The following is a 19,809-nucleotide window of genomic DNA, read 5'->3' on the forward strand; positions in this document are numbered from 1 at the left end:
GTTTTTTGACTATCTTCAACAAAGCGATGAGAAGGGTAAGCCTCACAGAATGCCTGCTAAGCTCTTAAGCAGCACTCTGCAAAGTAGTCTTGTGAAGTAATACTGTACATACTGTAATCTCAAAGATTTTCCATGATGAAAAAATAAACTAGCTAACACTGAATTAGACTGATCAGGCTTGATTATATAATTCATTAACAGTTCCAAGCATGCTCAATGGAAAGATCAAGAGTTGTAAAATAATAGATGATGGTAGATAAACTGGCATGTGCATGAATTAATGTTTAGTTTCTAAGGTGCCACTAGTACTCCTTTTCTTTTTGTGAATACAGACTAACACGGCTGCTACTCTGAAATAATAGAATGTACACTATTTCTTGGAATAGTAACATTTTGATGTTTTAAATCCTCTGACACTGTTTTAATAAATTCAGTAATACAAACCATGTGCTGGGTGATGATTTTCTGAAAACTTCCCTGGTTTCATAGTGCATTTTTATTACAGGCCAAATGTGACATTAAATTTTATCCCCTGTGGCTTGGAGTTAAATACTTGCTCTGTTCAGAATAGCAACACTCAATTAAACAGCATTTTTCATGATCTACACTCTCTATTGTTACTGTGTTTAAGGGAAATAATAGGAGCACTGACCTATATTGCGCTTCTTATTATCGATGGAGATGAAGCGTATGCAGGGATTATTGGTGATGTACTGTGCAGCCCAGGGGACATCAATCCACGTGCCAGCTTCATAAAAGAGTCCCAGAGCATAGCGAGAGGAGTAGCTCACAGATTCCAGTTGCTGCTTTTGACTTTCCTTAATTACTGTGGAAAAACAAATTAGACAATCACTTTTCTCTCAAAGCATTAAACTTGTGAATACGATAGCTAAGCTGATTAATTTTTTCCTAAAACAGGACTAGGATACTCAGTCTGTTTATCACTTAATATTAAAAGCTAAAAGCTTCTTATTACTTTCTGCGTGATTTATCCAAACATTTTAGAGGTATGGTATTAAGTGCATCCTAGATAAACTCACTTTTTACTAGTGGTTTATATCCTATTTATCCAGTAGCAGACACTGACTTAAAGCGTTTATGAGAGGAGCCTGATTGTGGAGCCCTTAGTTCTGGTGTACTCAGTGGGACTGCTCATGTGAGAAAATTAAAGTAGCCTATACACTATTGGCTATGTGACTGCCTAAACAAAACGGTTGTACATAATTAACAAACTCTTTATCTAGGAACCCTTGAAACTTTGGAAAAAATAGTGATTTAGGTCCTGATTCTGCAGTCTATCCCATTTCAACAAAGCAATTAAGTTTAGGCTTAATTTTAGGGATTGGCTTACATTCTACTGATATCAGTGTTAATTATTACTGACTTCCATGGGATTTAAAGCAAACACTTAAAATTAAGCATGTGCTTAAGTGCTTTACTGGATTAGGCTTTGGGGCTCAGTCTTATAGGGGGGGAGATGAAAAGTGCACTGAACCACTGGTAGGGCTACTGAGAATGGTGCTTTATCATTTATGATCCATAAGGTGAAATCAACTGAGAAGAATGGCTACTGCCAGGTGATGGGCCAGCAAGAGCACAGGGTCCAGCACACAGCACTGATCTTCACTGGCTAAGGAAGGTTATGTTTCAGGGGAACGGTGGGAAGCATTTTTGTCAGTGCATGGTGCTCATGGCTGCCAATGCTTTATCTCTTCCAAGTGCAGCTCCAGAGCACACACAAGCACTGCAATTCATGGTGAGCAAGAGGAAGAACTGCAAACCCTAAAACAAAGGAATTGCTCTTAATCCATCTAGTTTAATGTCTTCTGTCCTCATCCTATTTTAACTCTTTATTCAAGCATACAAAATGATAAGCAACTTGATGAGCAACGGAGAATAAAGAGAAACAACTGAAATAGTTTTTAACTATTCAGCAGTAAGTGTACTTTGTGCAAAAGTCAAGATTTAAGATACCACCCCCATAGAAAGGATAGAGAAAAATATCCAAAGGAATTTAAAATAAAATGTGATTCTTTTAGCTGTGTGTATTTTAAGCTTATTTAGAAGCTTTTAGTCCAATTCTAAATCAAAATTTTCTGTTACCAACTCTTCTCTTTTTCCATATTTATTAGTTTTGATTGATTTTCATAATTTTATAATCTTTATAAAATGGAGAAAATTTTTGTAGCAGCAGATGACAAACTTCAAAAATTATTGTTTCATCTGAGCAAACAGCAACAATTACACTATTTACTATGACAAAGGCAGGGTTCATATTTTTGTACCACTAAAGTACATATTCAACAAGGTCTTTGAGACCTGAAGTTAGTAGATAATAAAGATGAAGCACAATTACGGGATATCAGAGTTCTCCTGTCATATGTGAAGCTTCTCGTTTCATTATTATGTTTTACAGATTCAATAACAAGAAGCCAGTCTAGGAGAGACACAAGCCCAATTCTCAAAACACCTAGCTTTACACTGAATTACATCAAAAGCAAAATGATTAGCAATTTTTATTAAGGAATTATTAGGCATACTGAATACTTGTATCCAACTATAGTCCTTATAGTATAACAAATAGCTAAGCAGCATAGCAACTGGATAATTAGTGACATTTCAGCAAGAGGGAATAGATTGATTTTATTCTGTTCTTGTTAGTGACATACTCCTAGCAAAGCAATCTTCCTCCCATAGTAATTAACATACAGCAAATGGAAAAACGATGATGTGGCTGGCCTTGCCACTTGTGAGTAATGCTGCTGTCCCAAACTCCTAGTAATAAAATATTTAGAACACACCAGACCATCACATATTCTCTCTCTACACTTTATTGGGCTGAGGCAATAACTGTAGGATCCAGGATTATAAATCAGGACTTTTGAATCTGGTGATTTCATTCAAGAACTCCTGAATCAGGCAATGTCTGTCAGGAGCTGGAATACAATAATGTCAGGACAGAATTTTAGAAGCTGATGCACATTCTAAACTTGCTCGGCTTGGTTGATCACTTCTCCCCTCTATGTGCAACAATTCCCAGTGTGTACAATTCTTACTAAATAAACCCCATAAACCTGCAAATTATGCACACTACCAGTCCATGTTACTGTGTGTTTCCATTACTGTTACTCTCATCTTCTCCCTCTCTCCTGTCTACTCTGTCCACTCTTATGTCCACTCTGTAATTAGGTTATAACTCTTCGGGGCAAGAGCTATCTTTTAGAACTGTATATGTTTGTATAGCACCCACCCACTGGGACCCTGGATACTGACTGGAGCCTTGTGGTGCTACCATTATACAAATAATAATAATAATAATAATTAATAATTTGTTATTTATAATTAATAATATAATAGTAGTAGTAAGTCTGGGAATTTTTAAGATAGTTTTGTCAAGTACCTTTTCTTTCTAGGCTCAAAAGATGAAGGTAGTCAAAGCAGACATCAAAATAAAATGTCTTCTTTTCTCTAAAGAGACAGCTGGGAGTTATCCCAACAAATCACTCTGCTTAAAACCATTGCAATTTGTGTGGTCTCTGTAGGGTAAGCAGCTTGTACAAACTTGCTTGCAATAAGTGTCAGTGTTTTCAGGAATCATTGTTACCAGAACCATTTCTAGTAGCTGTTCATGCAGCACCTGGTTGCAACAAAGACAGAGCAGCCTCTGCTAAATGCTCACTCCAGAGCAAAAAGAGATTACACTTGCCCAGCATTACCATTGTTGTTAGTTTTCACAATGAACGAAATACCCCTACTCAAGCACCCTCAGGACCCAGAGCTGTTCAGGGGCGACCTCCCCTCTGGAGACACTAGGACCCAGGGCGTCTCCCCTCCCAATACCACCATGTGGCCTTGGGAAAAGAAAAACCGAGGAGGAGCCAGTCAGAGACCAAAGCTGGCAGGAGCAGCTGCAGAAGCAGCTTGAACAGGAACCAACAGATGCTGATGATGTCCTCAGAGTATTTTCTACATTTTTTTACTGGACATTTTCTGACCTGTGTAGATTCGCTGTTAGCTCCAACCCTCTTCCTCCCCCTCCCTTCCAATCTGTTCACCTCAGACACATTTCACAGCTTCCCTTCTTATTCCTCCTTCCTCTTCTCACCAGCTTTGGCCCCCTCATCTCTCTGCCTTCCTTTGTCTTTCCATTTAGCTAATCCTCTCCTTACGAAAACAAACTAATGGAACTCATGTCACATTTGCTGCCATCACACTGTTCGCTCTGCTTGTGTATCCTATCACTCCTCAGGGCAGGGATTGTCTACCACTCTGGAAGTAGTCTACACTTGCAACCAGGAGTGTTATTCCCAGCTTGCATTGACATACTTATGATAGCTCTCACCGAATTAGTGTATGAAAAATTGTAGTGGAGCCAGGCAACGGCAAGCAGCGGCATGGGCTAGCTGTACTGAGTACATACCCACGGGCTTCGCCTCAGCATAGCTAACTTATGCCACCGTTGCCTGTGCTACCCTGGCTACGCTACTATTTTGAGTGTGTTAGCTCAATGAAGCTAGTGCGAGTATGTCAACAAGAGCTGGGAATCTCACCCCTCCCCAGCTGCACGTGAAGCCATTCTCTCTGTTTCTACTGAGCTTAACACAACAGGGCCCCATTCTTGGCTGGTCCCTAGGCAGTAATATAAAAAAACCCCTATGAATAATAATGTTATAAGCCCCAAAGCCCTAGACCAGTGATTCTCAAATGTTTGTACTGGTGACCCCTTTCACACAGCAAGCCTCTGGTGCGACCTCCCCCCCCTTAAATTAAAAACACTTTTTAATATATTAAACACCATTATAAATGCTGGATGCAAAGCGGGGTCTGGGGTGGCGGCTGACAGCTCGTGACCCCCCATGTAATAACCTCATGACCCCCTAAGGGGTCCTGACCCCCAGTTTGAGAACCCCTGCCTAAGACTGTACAGTGCTTACTACTGATGCCTGGTAGTGAAATAGGCCTTCGGCTCACAGCTGCTTGTGAACGCCAGATGTGAGCTCTGTGCTGGCATCTGCTGGTGAACAGGGGGAAATGACTGAATGGGCTGGGCCTCATTTGCATTTTGGTTAAGCAACAGTTTGGGGTATTCTGGTTAAAATGCTGCTAACTTTTGAGTCTGGGGCAATAAAATGCTATTGACTCTGTTGGGAAATGAAAAAAACCGCTGACTGACACTAACTGTGCCTGTGGCCACCATGACCGACACTACAGTCAAGCACAGTTGGGTATGGAACCCTGAACCCCTATGAACAGTGACTACAAGGGGACAGTGACTCTGATTTTCTGCTGGGAGTTTTTTTTCTGATAAGGATTTTGTGAAGGGTTCTAGGTACCACTGTGCATTCTCTAAAGAGCTGAGTTGGAACAGCTACAAAACAATGAAGGGCACAAAGCTAAGCTGGCTTTAAGATGATACATGAGCTGAAAGTGCCGAGATATCAGTAGCCTATCCAATAGACTCTGGTGTGGGCCTCCCTAGCTAGCAACTGAAGCTGAAGTGAGTTGATAGAGACTCCAGAGCAGTCCAGGTAGCAGTGACCTGCCAGAATCCTGGGATATCTCTGGCCCAGGACAATAAACTGTGAGTGGGGGAACTGGGGAGGAGGAAAGTGGCTAGAATGCATTAGTTACTCAGAAATGCAGGTGGAAGTCTGAGGTTGGAACTACTGTGAAGACACCCTAAGGCTGGGAGTCTTAACTCACAGAATTTGTTAATTTATTAATTGCTGGTTTTCCCATGTCTATTCTTTGTGTCCTCTCCACACCCAGGTGCCCCACCTGCATAAAGCTCTCTTTGTTTTAAACCTTTGGGTTCTATTCTTGCTAGGGGAGAAGAATTGTGCGTGGGGAAGTATCGCTCCTCAAGGGCACATAGGGTGATATACATCATTTCCTGGGTTTCCAGATGGGGAGCTCAAGCTGGTGTTATTTAAGTCTTTAGAGGGAAAACCTGCAACACTGAACCTGTCTGTTTTTGCTGCTGACAACCCCTGGCAGAAGGGTTACATTTATTCTAGTTGTGATCTGAAAAATATATAAAACTGCAAAATAAACATGTAAGTAAATAAATATAAGACCTGAATTTTTTTATCTAAAATATCACCGGAATATTGAGGCTAGTTTGACAGATGTCCTTGGCTCATTTTCTCTTTGGAAAAGCTGTGTCTTCTGAACTTCCTGGTAAAACACTGCTGTGTGAGGGGCAACTGCCCTAGCACAAATAGAAAAAAATCTGCAAAGTACTGCAGGTAGAACAGCAAACCTCAGTCTTAGGAACAAAGGAATTGCTACACTGGAACAAACCAGGGGACCTCTGAACATCTTGTCAGCTGTTTCAGAGGAAGTTGTAGAAACTCTCTAGGGACAATTATGGGATAATCTGCCCAAGGTGGACGTGGAGCTGCTATCTAAGAATGTGGCTATGGAATAATTTAATGACTGTTGTATGTGACCTGGTCAGCGAAGTAAAGGTCCTGTATGAATGCATTGGTTTAGCTTAATAGGGGTCTGTTGGAAAACAAGCAGGGAAGCAACACAATAAATCTAGATAAGCAACCTCCCAACAAACACTTGGGGTATATAGTAGGACAATGGCCTATTTCCAGGCTCTAGTCCAAAGTTGCACAGCTGTTTTGCCAGTGCTGGGAGGTAAAAGGGCTATAAACAGTTAAAAAAGTGATTTCTTCCCCAAAGCAGGGGAGGAGAAATAGTTTGTGAGTTAAGGTAACAGACTACGCCACCTAGACCCTACAAGTATCAGGAGGTTTATAGGAAGCTTAGACCTGCCAGGATTCCTGGGTGGAAAATGGATAGACACCTGATAAGCAAGATGGGTGTACAGACTGTTTCATTGTTTTAAGATTTGTTTTCTCTGAAATGCTTTTGTGCTAAACAAAGAAGACTTCACTTTTAAGAAGGCTGCTTGGTCACTGTATTAGCCAGCTCCTGGTGGGACCAGAACAGCAGATACTGAACATAAGTCATGTCTGCTGAGTTAATCCTGCTTTGCACCTGGGGACTGCAGCTCAAGGCCCAGTCTGAGAGTGGGAAAATCATGTGATTCTATTCCAAGAGAGAGGTGATGGCTGAGACCAGGAGGGATCAGTGGTGTAGTTAGCCTGATAACTGTGATACTTCCATAAGGGAAATTTCTTCCTTAGCCCTAGATGTGAGAAGTTGGCAAATGTTCTGAAGTGTAATGGTGTAGGTCCCTCCCAATTGTTTTAATCCTATCTAACATAACAGTGGATGTCCTCAATATCCATATAAATGTTCAATCCTATTTTGAATCCTACTGATGTAGTGGCAATGTGTTCCAAAGGTTAACTGTGCATTGTTGAAAAATATTTCCTTTTATCGTTTTTAAATTTGTTGTCTTTCAATTTAATTGAATGTCTTCTTTTTCTTGTATTACGATAAAGGGTAAATGAGTCCAATTCACCTTCTTTGTGCCATTCATTATTTGTATCTCTGTTATCCTCATTCGAATTTTTAAATCTAAATTCTTAAATTGCCATCAGAGTTGCTAAACTATAAACCTTCCATATAAGGGCTTGTGGCAAGCAAAGAAAAAAATTCACAGATTAGATACCTTCCTTGTAAAACAAACTTTGTATAGCAGGCAGGAATCTATATTGCAGCAAAGTTATTTTACAAAGTTTTTCATAGCTTACAATAAAGTACACAAGTGCAGTCATGTTAAGTGATACATTCTTGTCTTGAAACACCCAACGACAAACCCACGTACCATATGTGAAGATAATGGTATGGCGTGAAATACACAGAAAAAAGTACATTTAGAGTTAAGGCTTTTACTCTGTATTTAACTTGTCCAATTTAACATAGCTATTGCAAGGATCTCATAAGAGTGTCTGATTTTATGTCTCATAGACTCTGTTTTTATACTGAGGACACCAGGTTGAAATAAGGACAGGGTAAGTGCCTTAGCTTTGAATTTCCTTACTTATATTGGTTTAAATCCGAACTGGATTGTTGTTTTAATGTTTCTGAAACCATAACATAACTAATAATTTTTTCATTCTAACAACAATAGTTAAGATAATTTTAATAACATTTTGGAAAAAGAAACCACCCTTGCTTTCAGACCATGAACTTGTACAGGGTACAAGATTCAGCTTCTAGAGATTTTTTAAAAGCAACTTTTATTAAGTCCTGGAAATCAAGGTTTACAATGGAAAATACCACAACACCTTAACTACACCAACACTAGTGGATGCCATTATAATCAATATACTCTAGTAATTAAATTACATCAAAGCAAGGAAGTATGTTTACTCCATTTGTTTTTTCACCAGACCCTGACAGAGGGCTGGTTTATTACTTATTTATAACATTCAATAAATACAATATGTGCTTTTTATTTGCTGTTCCAATGCTGTAATGTTTGTCTCACTACCTCTTTGGGCGTGGGGGTGGGGGACAAGAATCTAGGGCTCACACCAGGGCCAAAAGCAAAGCAGGAAAGCCAAGCGTCCAGCTGTCAGTCCAGGATCTCAGGAGTGAGCTCAGTTCTCTACCAGCTTAGAAATCAGGGATGCAAAAAGGGAGGCCAAGAGTCTGTCTGGAAGTTTAGCTTCTGTTCAAAGGGACAGGGAGGCCAGAATCCTAGCCACAGGCTATAGAGATTATCTGGAATCTCAGCTGCTCAGGAGCCAGGAAGCTGTGCAGCTCAACTATCAGTCTGGCACAGAGTTCAGGGGCTGTGGCATGATTAGGATTTGCAATTTTGAGTGTGTGGAGAAGTAAAGAGGTCCCTCTGAAATTTTATGTGGAGCCCATCTGCTATACTGTTTTGTAGCACATTTTAAAAAGAGACAGAGAAGGGATACACTCTGCCTGTCTGAGGGGCCAACAAACAGAAATATTACTTAAACACACAAAGTTCAAGGGATCTTAGCTGTTCATAAGTCTGACTGGGACTAAGAACATTGCTGAGAACAACTTCACTTTCCAGAAAGGACTGAGCAAACAGCACCTCTGTTGTGGATACTAAAGTATTGCATAAGAGTATTCAGCTAAATAGTAGTGAAATAAATGCTAATGGTGTACTAGGCAGTTAGAAGAAAGGAGTGGAATGGTTCAAAGGCGAGATTAGAAATCTCCAAAATGACAGGATGGGTAAAAGACACAGAACCCCATACAGACCATCTTACTATCATAAATTTCTGCCACAGTGTAATATGAGCCTCCTTATACACCATTTACTACAAGTATTGGTCAGGGCTAGGCAAAATAAGAGAAGACCATGTTTAGAAAGCAAGGAAAAAAGGTGCTGAGGTTAAAATAGTACTTTTTGGGGAAAGTTTTGTGGCCCCTAATTTTGCGCTTGTAAAAATTGTGTGAATTCCTGTCTGCATATCAAATCTGCAAACAATCTACCCAGTCTGTGTGCAAATGCAGTTCTTGCATGTGCAGAAAAATACATGGGCAAATTTGTGTGTAGATGTTGATCTGAGGTAAGTTGAAAATTTGTCCCTTTCCAGGGATGAGTGGGAAAGTATTACAGTTTTGTTTGACTGTCATGTGAGAGTTGGATATTTTCCAAGTTGCTGGGCATCAATATCTCTCGAGCTGACTTTAATGGCATTGAAAATATAAAAATACACTGGATAATAGCTCTTGGAAATATCAGATATGTAAATATTATAGTTTGTGTTATAATTACAGTGACAATTGCTGCATAATCTTGAAAATCTTTTCTATAAACCATGATAATTTAGAATCTAAAAGCTATTTACTATTTACCTACTATAAGAACAAATAAATTGCAGCTCTGTTTTAAGATGAGTCACAGCCGGCAAGGAATGTGAGACCACAAGAAGGGGTTCTTCAAATATGTCCGAAAAACAAGAAAGATCAAGGACGGTGTAGGTCCACTGCTCAATGGAGAAGGTGAACTGGTAATGGAAGATGATAGGAAGGCAGAGCTGATCAATGCCTACTTTGCTTCAGTCTTCTCACAAAAAATAACGTGTGACCGGATAACTAGCAAAGTTACCACAGACAATAAATAGGAAGGGTTGCAGATTGGGATAAGTAAAGAACACATCAGAGATCTTCTGACCAATTTGAATGAATTCAAATCAGCGAGACCAGATACTATCTACCTGAGGGCACTGATGGAATTAGCTGAAGAAATCTCAGAGGTTCCAGGAGACTGAAGACAGCTAATGTAGTGCTCAGCTTTAAAAAGGGGGAAAAGGAGGAGGAGGGGGCCGTGCCTGCGGACAGTCGACGTAAACAAAATGTCTCGCGGCCCGCCAGAGGATTGCCCTGATGGGCCGAGTGCTGAAGATTGCCAGCCCCTGGTCGGCACAACAAACCCTGCATCTTGGCAGAAGATTAGATTAGATCAGGGGTTCTCAACCTTTTTTCTTTCTGAGGCCCCCACAAAATGCTATTAAAAACTCCATGGCCCACTTGTGCCACAACTGTTTTTCTGCATATCCAGTACATTAAAAGCTGTATTAAATGGATAGTTACACAAATATACACACACACAAACACATATATATAAAAGGACAATATAGCTATAAATATAAAAAAACTGATTTTTTTTTTTACTCAGTGTGAAATTTGTTGCTGGTGCTGATCAACAATTCTGTCAAGACATGGGGGTATGTTTGACAAGCACAGGTGCATGTCATGATCAGTGTTCATCCTGGTTCAGTACTTTGTTTTCAGTGATGTCATGGCTGAAAATCCGGCTTCGCATAAGTAGGTGGTACTAAAGGGGATCAAAACTTTCCGTGCTGCAGAAGAAGCAGTGATGTATTCATTGGAACATTCGCACCAAAATGTCTCCAGATGAACCTGATTCTGAGGGATCTGTCTGATGAATGTCAATGAGCTCTTCTAACAGTTTTGATGGGACATTGGGTGGACAACTAGCTTCAATTTTCTCACTAATGGGGTTTGTAGTCCCCATGTGTGTAGCAGCTTGTTCTGTTGTGAGTTTGGGAAAATAACCATTAAATTTGTTAAGCAGACCAGACAGATGCACTGCTAGCTGAGGTTTAATTATGTCAAAGTCCATGTTTCATTCCTGAATGAAAGAATGTAAGAGCTCAAATATATCAGTAATGCTCCCACAGAACTTTCCAGAGCTGTAGTTTTCTTCTGAATGCCACAATTCTTTCATGCAGGGCAATAAAATTAGTGTTTCCACCTTGCACAGTTTTATTCACCTTATTCATTTCCATGAATATGTCTGTGAGGTAACCCAGTTTTGTCAACCACACATCATCTTTCAGCACTTCGGTAAGTTCAGGTTTCTTATCCGCTAAGAAAGTACATAATGCTTCCTTGAGATGAAATGTGCGGGCAAGCATTCTGCCTCGAGATATGCATACAAAGGTGAGATGGCTGAGCAAGAAATGGGGCTCTGCATCCACTTCCTCACAAGGTGCAGCTAAACACTTGGAGTTTGTTGCTCGGGATTTCATAAAATTAATGAGTGCTACCGCTGTGTTCAGAACACTGTAAAGAACTGGTTCAATATCTCTTGCAGCTAGTGCCTCTTGATGTAAAAAGCAGTGCATCCAAATAGTGCAAGGTGCAACAGCTTTTATTTTTTTGCACAACACCAGAATGCTTTCCAGTCATTGCTGCAGCTCCAGCAGTTCAGACCCCGATGCAATTAGTCCAGCTGATTTCTGCTGAAATCCTAAAACCATCTAACAGTTTGAAAATGTCATGATTTTGATATTGTCTTGAGCTCTCTGGAAAACAAAAACTCTTCCTTTATTTCCTTATGCCACACATACCAAACTTAGGCAAGTAAATGGAACGTTTTCAAAATGTGTGGGGATTCATTTAGTTGTATAGCAAAATCCTTGTCATGCAGTCGATCAATACACTGAGAAACTATGTCTTCTGACATAGAAGTGATCCTTCATTTGACAGGGTCATTTGATATCAGTACTTTTGTCAGTACCTTGGCCTTCTCTCCAAACACTTCCTTGTTATTTCAATAGCACATGGCATTATCAAAGTCTCAGCAATGGTATGCAATTTTTTTGTTTTAGCAATTTTCTGTGCCACTATGTAGGATGAACTCTCAAACTTTTTATCGGCAGTAGTTGTGGATTTCATTACTGCTTTAGTATCAAGCTGTTCCTTGGCCTTTCACTCAAAAAATGAATGGTCTTATCCTAATAGATTTCATGCTTGTAATTGAATTTCTCTGCAATTTGGAGGGTTTCAAACATTCATTGGACAATACTTGTGCACAAATTACACACTGCAGTTGAGGTGTATCTCCACCTCCAGAACAAATAAAGCCAAAATTCAAATAGCTGTCTTCATATTTCCAAAATGTTGCCAGGTTAATAAGGGTTTTGTTTCTTACTCACATCACCTATTCGGTATTCTTCAGCCTTTCCGGTGGTTGAACTTATTGAGGGAAGTTTGGTATCAATTCTCTGTGGGCTTTGTTGTTTTTAAGCTGATGGCCGAATTAAAAAGTTATCCATCTCTGATATTTATTGTCTACGCTCAGAACAATTTCCCCTGTGCTCTGTAACTTGTCCTGAAATTCCACTGAAATGGCTCCTTTACATCCAGTAAATGGAGCTATGTAACCTGCGAGGCTGGTGTTACTGGGACCAGGGCAGAAACCAAGGAGTGAGCTCTCGCATGCAAGGTTTTTTGGGGGCAGAGCCAGGGCTGGGCTGGAAGGTGGTGAGACTGACTGACACGTTGGGTGGCCCCCACCTCGGGGCTCACCTGTAAGCCTGAGCCCCACCTCCTGGGGATGAAACCGGGCCATGGGCTTGGGCTTGAGCCTTGTGGGGAGGTGGGGCTTCTGCACGTGGGGGGCGCCAGGGCTCAGGGCTTCAGCCCCCTGCTCCCAGCTTCAGCACTGCAGCTCCCTGCTTTAGCTCCTTGAAGGCACCAGGGCTCATGGCTTTAGACCCACAGCAGCACCGGGGCTCATGGCTCCAGCCCTACAGCTCCTGGCTTCAGCCCCCTGGGGTTTTGCTAGGGCTCTGAGATTCAGACCTGTAGGTCCTGGCTTTAGCCCCTTGGGGGAACTGGGGCTCAGAGTTTCAGTGCCGCGGCTCCCGGCTTTAGCGCTGAGGGGGTGCCGGGGCTCAGGCTTCAGCTTCAGGGCACTGCAGATCCGCTGAAAGGGCTGGTGGTCCCCCAGGGGGCTGCTGATCCCCGGTTGAGAACTGCTGGACTAGATGACCCTTGCGATCCCGTCTAACCCTACGATTCAAAGTTATAGTTCAAAACGATAATTTTGAGTAGTGATATGGTGTGAGGATACTGAGGGATTTTTTATATCTAGGGGGTTTTGTTATGAAAACATCACTCTTCTCAATTAGTATCTGTTTCTACTGGACACTTTGCACTCAGTGACTATCTCATTTAATTCTGGTGGGAGTGCTGTTAGATATTGGCCCTGCTAGGGACTGTTGGTGCTGCTTTGACCACCATCCCCAGCTGCTCAGTTGGGATTCTCCTAGCATGGGGTGAAAGCCTAGATGGTACTATGCCAGTTCTAAGCCACTCGTTCCTTGCTGATGTTACATAAGTATGTTGGAGACATGGTCAGAGTGTGCTCTGGTGATCCCTGGTCATCATAGCAGCCCCAAGGAGCTGTTATAAGTAGATGGAAGTTAGAGCATCCTGAGGGCTGCTCTAACTTATATCTGGGGATGAGCCAATCCCTGACAGCCCAATGATCCCCCACACTGCACTGAGCAGAATTCTGATGCAGCTGAGGATTTACCTGTGATTTCTAATGTGGTTTCTTTAGTGTGTCTGTATTAATTCCTACCTCAAACTATTCAGAAAAGAAACTGAAACTGTTATCTCTTAGATAGCTCAGTTGGAAACTGAGCCAAGCTGTTTGGAGATGAATTTATTCTGAAGGAGGAAATGGGATAGCATGGGCCACCCCAAGCCAGAGAGCAATCTGATGTCCTTTGTCACACACCTAATTTTTTGACTCCTTGGTTCCTCCTTCAGGAAGATGAAACCAATCATGCTCATCTTTGATCGCCTCATTTTAGCAGGGCAGCAGGAGGAAAGTTGCACTGCCACTGTTCTGTGATGCCCTCCCCCAGCTAACTAACCCCTGAGGGGCATTTGGAAAATGCTGTCACAGACCTGGCTTTAGGAAAATGTGTCCAGTTTTTAACTGATTTTAATGTGATGTTGCACGTCCTGCACTTGGATGGGCTAATCAGGAATGTAAAAAAGTAATTGATGTGCATCGGTGCCCATTAGAGTTCCCAAACACTGGACTGGGACATCCCATTAAGGAGCACAGGTTTGAACAAATGAGAGGTCTTATGTAACATTTTATTTCTGAAGCTGTATACTTTCCTGATGCTTATTCAGCCAACAAAACATGCAGATTTTTTGTTTTTCTTCAACAGATTGGTTTAAGAAGATTTTATTGGCAGTGTCTGACTTACCGTACAGTGGCAATGAATCTAAACTAGTTAATTAGATACAAATTGCTTGGCCTACCGGCAATATTTTTAGGCTGCTGCTGATTGCTATTTTAATTTCAAAAGGAAACTCTGTGGTTAAACCGTAACATAGGTATTTTTAGCATGAAGATCATGTTAACAGATTTGAACAAAACAGAACCAGTGGTACATGCAGCTCTGCTTAGTACTTGGACATACCATATATAGTCTTACATTTCCTCACCAAATGCTACTGTACCTTTATTTGGGACATCAGTTATTTAAAATGGCACATTATTGCGACATCCATACAATGAAGTCAGCTTGGATGACAACGATGTCTTCCTTTGTGAGTTTTTAGATGCATTTTATGTTTTCCTACAGAACAATTAAAAGCTACTTTTTAAAAGGCCACCAGTTTGGTGGTCATAAAGGACGGACTCTTCAGGCAACAACCCATTTGTTAATCATTAAGGTTTTTTTAAGCTGACGCTGCGAAATGATGCTGGCCTTCTGCCACTGCACTGACCATTTCAAGCTGCAGACTGTTTTACTGTTTCTCTACTTGCGTAGGTGGTAGCAAAGGTTATGAGAAAGACATCATTTGCTAGTTATGTTTCCTTATCAAATGTCTTCAGGGTTTAAAAGGCAGCACTGTACTTAAATGTAGTTACATTAACGTTTGCAAAGTAATGGCAATTAAAAACATTATATTTTTAATATGCAGAGTTTCCATTTGGGTAATATATTTAAGACTGCAACATAACATTTAGATACAGGATGACAATTTACTATTAGTGAGTGCCATGTCTAAATCACTGCAGCCCAGAATGGTTTGCTATAAACTTTATTACCTAAAGTTTGTGATATGTGGAAGATTTGAAAAAGGCATATTTATTAAGTTATATACTCAAATGGGGGGGGGGGGGAAGGAAGGTATTAAAAAGAATGACAATACAATGAGTTTTATGATGTTCGTAATGGGTTTTGACAGGTATTAGGTTTGTACACACATTCCATACATCCTATTGACAAATTTAATACACGTTTACTCTGTTATTATAAGACACTCCAGTCCTTTTTCATAAAAGAATATACATTACCTGGCTATAACATAACATGATCTGCTAATGTCAATCTTTACTGTAAAGGAGATGAGATGCTACACTTCTAAAACTGTTTTCTTTCTCTTTGGTAGAAAGAGAAACCTTAAACTGAAAATTCTGCAAACTGAAAATATACCATACTGCCTCCTCCTGGAGCAAGGGCAGGTGATAGCATGAAAGAGATTGGAAGATGATCTATCAATCCCATAGGCTGGAGATCCATGGGGAACTGTGGCCTGAATCTAATGGATCTTTGCCTTACACATGAAGTGCTCCCCATACCGTTTCCCAACATTGGCAATCTAGTTTGTTCAGTTCCTATGCTGCTAGTAGCCCTTCTGGTGGCTTTTATACAATTCTGTCCCATCCAATGGAGGATGAAGCTATAGAGCAAGTTAATGTTGACCCTGCTAATAGAAACTTAAGCAGCTGTTTCCCACTAAGTGACAATGGGTTTTTGTTGGAGCATGTGCCCCAAGTCCCTGACTCCACTCTCTAGGCCAGGTCCTCTACCCTCCCCTCAAAATTCAGCTGGAGCTCTGCTCACTTTTTTGTTGTTGTTGTTGCAGAGAGGCAGCCGGGAGCTATGAGAGTGGGGAAGCATACTACCTTTTTCTCCCATTCTCTGCCCCACCCCAATTGTAAAACTAACCAAGAATTGCTGCTCCCTGTCACACCATACAGGGGAAAATATAGCACTTACTTTCTCCAATAATGAGATGGACATGCCTTCAGCTTTTCTGTCTTTTTAAAGAAATAACATTTTTTTGGAGATTTTTTGTTGTTGTTTGAATTTCACAAACACCTACAACATTTCAAAACAGTAGTTTAGAGTTGCATTCTGTGTGATGCAAAGTTGAGAGACACCACTCCAGTCTCTTCAGTCTGGGTATGTAGCCAATATTTAATCTTTGTAGGACTACTGTATACACTTATATTAGATACAGAAATCTGGTACTTATTTAGGTGAGAACAATCATGTCCTTGGTTAACGTGAAAGTGTTTTTTAGCAGCCGTGCAATATGATGTTACACCCTGATTTCAAATTTGGTTTAGGTCTCATTAGAAAAAGCCCTTACGAGTTTCTTTTTTAAAAGATTTTCATAAGAAGTCTGCTCATTCACATAATTGTACCCTTCCCATGTGTATATCCTAAATCCTTTAATCCATTCTATAACGTTAAAATGTCTAACAACAATTTTTCCTTTAATAAAAACTGAATATACTTTGCAGTATTTGGTTTTAATATATGCTGCATAAATCAGCATGTAGCCTAATGCTGTTCAGTGGAAATTATTTTAATTCTTAGCATGTTATTGAGAAAGTGGAACAAGGACTTTAGGTATTAAATTTCATTTTTAAAGGCAGGGTTTTATTTAAAGACTTAACTCACTTTTGTTAAATCTTAATAAAAATATCATCCGGCCATATTTTTATTAACATTGTAACATTTAGTCAGGTTAATTGGTAACTGTATATTTTAAATGAAAATAAACCAGATTGGTCGTCATGTTTGAGAGCCATATTGTGTTCTATAGGGGCTGAAAACCCAAAAGGAACACAACCATGCTATGACTTGTACACTCACGGTGGATTACTGCTTTGTGGGTGAAATTCACTCCAGTGCAAAGGTCTCACACACAAAGGCAGCAGTTGGCACCACCATGTTGCGCAACAGACACTTGACAAAATACCGTACTCAGTGATGAACGTGGGGCGGGGGGGGGGGGGAATCATTCAGTCGTTCAACGTTTCTTGAAAAGTTAGCACAGACCTCAAAATTTTTACTATGGACACGTTGCTGACCCCTGCACAAAGAAGCAGATCCCTGGGTCATGTCAACTGTCCATAGTTCCATTAGTCAATGGAGCTATAATAATTAAGAGTTGAGGATCTGTGCCAGAGCCTTCTACACCATTTTAGGTACACTGTAATGTACCATACTCTGAATGAGAATTTTCCTGTAGTTTAGCACATCTACAGGTTTATGCTCTTTTTGGAGATCACCATTGTTCAAAATTAAGTAAATCTTAGTTTAAAATGGGAGTTCACAGAGAAGCAGGCCTATTGGGTCAATGGGATCTGAAGTTTATAAATCTGAAGACGCAGGCCATATGAGCAACTTTGCAAGGGCCACTGCAAACATTTCCTTATGGTTGCATCACCATCTACACAGAGGAGGAAAAAAATATGGAGGGGTGATTTAACATGGGAGTTTCCATCAGACTTTCTAGGTGGTGGGAGGTTGTTTCATTGCACAGCAGACAGGAGTAGGACTCACCAATCCCGCTGATTCCTCAGATCTAAAGGGGTTTTCAGTAGCTCTCAGGGCATCCATGGAGGGTAGGGAGATACACAGAGCCCCAGGAAACTGGCTAACTAATAAATGCTAGATAAAAGGCCAACTGAGGATACTTCAAATATAATTTTGTAAATGACAGGGAACATACAAGACTTGCTTTTCATAACTCTGATTACTTTGTACAGTTTTATCTGACTGTAGGCACAGCTTATAATGACACCTGTAGTTAAGGTTGCCTTACACTTTCCATCATAAAACCCTGTTTTCACTTATCATTTATAACCTTAGTTCCCATTGAAATCACTGGGAGCTGCAAGTGCTCAGCACCTTTGAAAACCAGGCCACTTCTCTTTAGGTGCCTAAATGTGGACTTAAGAGCCTAACTGTAGGCATTTAGGTTTGGAAATGCTGATGAATAATAATGTCACCTTTTTCTTTCATGGACATATTAATTACTCCCAATACGATGCACTTTTTGTGTCAACTTGGGCCACTTTTATTTCCTGCCTCGGAGTGGACAGCTCTAGATCTGAGTCCTTTCACTGTTCATGCTAAGATGTGAAAGCACATTGCTTATATAATCTTAATTATAAAATGCTTAGCAAATCACTTTTGCATCTGCTGTAGCATGACTCAAGCTGAACAACAAAATGAGGTTTTTTTCCAGGCACGGCATGACACCACTAGAAATGGCCCTGAGAGCTTTCAAAGCCATAAATAGAAGAACGTTGGCTTATCTGGCAATTTTTTGTCTCTGATAAGATATTCTTACTGATGATCCTGACTTATGAGTTGCAAATCCTCACTTGTTGTTGTGATCGAGGCACCTCAAGGTACAGTGCAGAAGATGGGCCACTTGGAGGCCTTCCCATAGATTCTCTCTTCAGAATAAGATCTTCCAAAGCTTTTTTTATTGTTAACAACAACTTGGTATGTTGTACATCATACTATAGTGCTAGTAACATATGCTCGTGTCATGGGAATCCTTGCCTAGAATGCCATCCTGTGGCAGAACAGGTGCACCTTCCTCAGTTTCCCTTTCTTCTGGTCCCCAGTAACTCCATCCGGGCTTTCTCTTGATTCAATAATACCCCCTTGGGGGACAGTTTATTACAAAAACATAATTCAAACAAGTCATAACAAAAGTATCCAAATATAATCCATTTCTCACCACCAGTGTATCTAGTCCTTAAAATCCCACATGCTTTAATCTGTTGACATAGCACATACCATGCTCCAGAGCCTGCCGCCACACATGGGCTTTTCTTCAGCCCGCATGTGTCCTTTTATCAAGACAACTACCCTAGCTCTCCCAGCTGGAGTGCAATCCCATTCCTGCCAGCAGGCACCCTCCCCACGCCCGCCACCACAGCTTCTCCGCTGGGAGCTCATCTTCATCAGAGGAGCATTCCTCACTCTCCCTGGCTCTCAGCCCTCTGGCTCCAGCTATCCTGCATGGAGATGTCAGAGGGCAAGTCCCTCCACTGCTCCCCTGCTTTCAGCCCTCTCTGGACCTTTGCTCTCTGGCATTGAAGGCAGCAGGCAAATCCCTTTGGTGCTCTTTGGCCTTCAGCCCTCTGGCCCTGACTCTCTGGCTTGCAGTGATCAGCCAGAAAACCCCCTTTAGCTGCTCTTGCCTTCAGTCTTCACCCAGGAACCACCTACAGCTTCCTTCAGGGCCCTCCTCTAGTCTGCTTGCCTCTGGCACCTCTGACCTGCCAATATCTCATTCCCAGGCAGCTCTCATCTGCCCTTTTCCTGACTAACCTAGGGAACTCTCTCTTCCCTTTTTCTGACTGACTTCAACTCATCAAGTATGTCATTTAGATGGCCCAATTAGGAAGCAGTTGATGAGTCACAGGTTCACTGGCTTCTTCCCTCTTAAAGGGCCGGTGCTACCTTGTGACACCATGGAATTATAACCTTCAGATTGATCTGTAACTAGCACTATAAA

At 41.1% G+C, this 19,809-nt stretch overlaps 2 protein-coding genes across 9 annotated transcripts in view; both read right to left on the reverse strand.

The window, feature by feature from the left end:
• ATAD1 (ATPase family AAA domain containing 1) overlaps positions 1–19,809 on the reverse strand; it is a 448,511-nt gene that overhangs the window by 309,184 nt on the left and 119,518 nt on the right. The window lies entirely within an intron of this gene.
• The window catches only part of RNLS (renalase, FAD dependent amine oxidase), a 144,745-nt gene that overhangs the window by 30,383 nt on the left and 94,553 nt on the right, over positions 1–19,809 (reverse strand). For 7 of the 8 annotated variants that reach the window (XR_012160021.1, XM_073353765.1, XM_073353766.1 and 4 more), the window contains exon 5: positions 653–826. The exons of the other annotated variant lie outside the window; for it this stretch is intronic. Coding sequence is in view for 6 of the 7 variants with exons in the window: in XM_073353765.1 (XP_073209866.1) it covers positions 653–826 (174 nt within the window). In the remaining variant the exon portion in view is untranslated. The remainder of the gene's footprint in view (positions 1–652; positions 827–19,809) is intronic. 8 annotated transcript variants of the gene reach the window in all.

Source organism: Lepidochelys kempii, chromosome 7 (assembly GCF_965140265.1).
Source record: "Lepidochelys kempii isolate rLepKem1 chromosome 7, rLepKem1.hap2, whole genome shotgun sequence".
Lineage (NCBI taxonomy): Eukaryota > Metazoa > Chordata > Testudines > Cheloniidae > Lepidochelys > Lepidochelys kempii.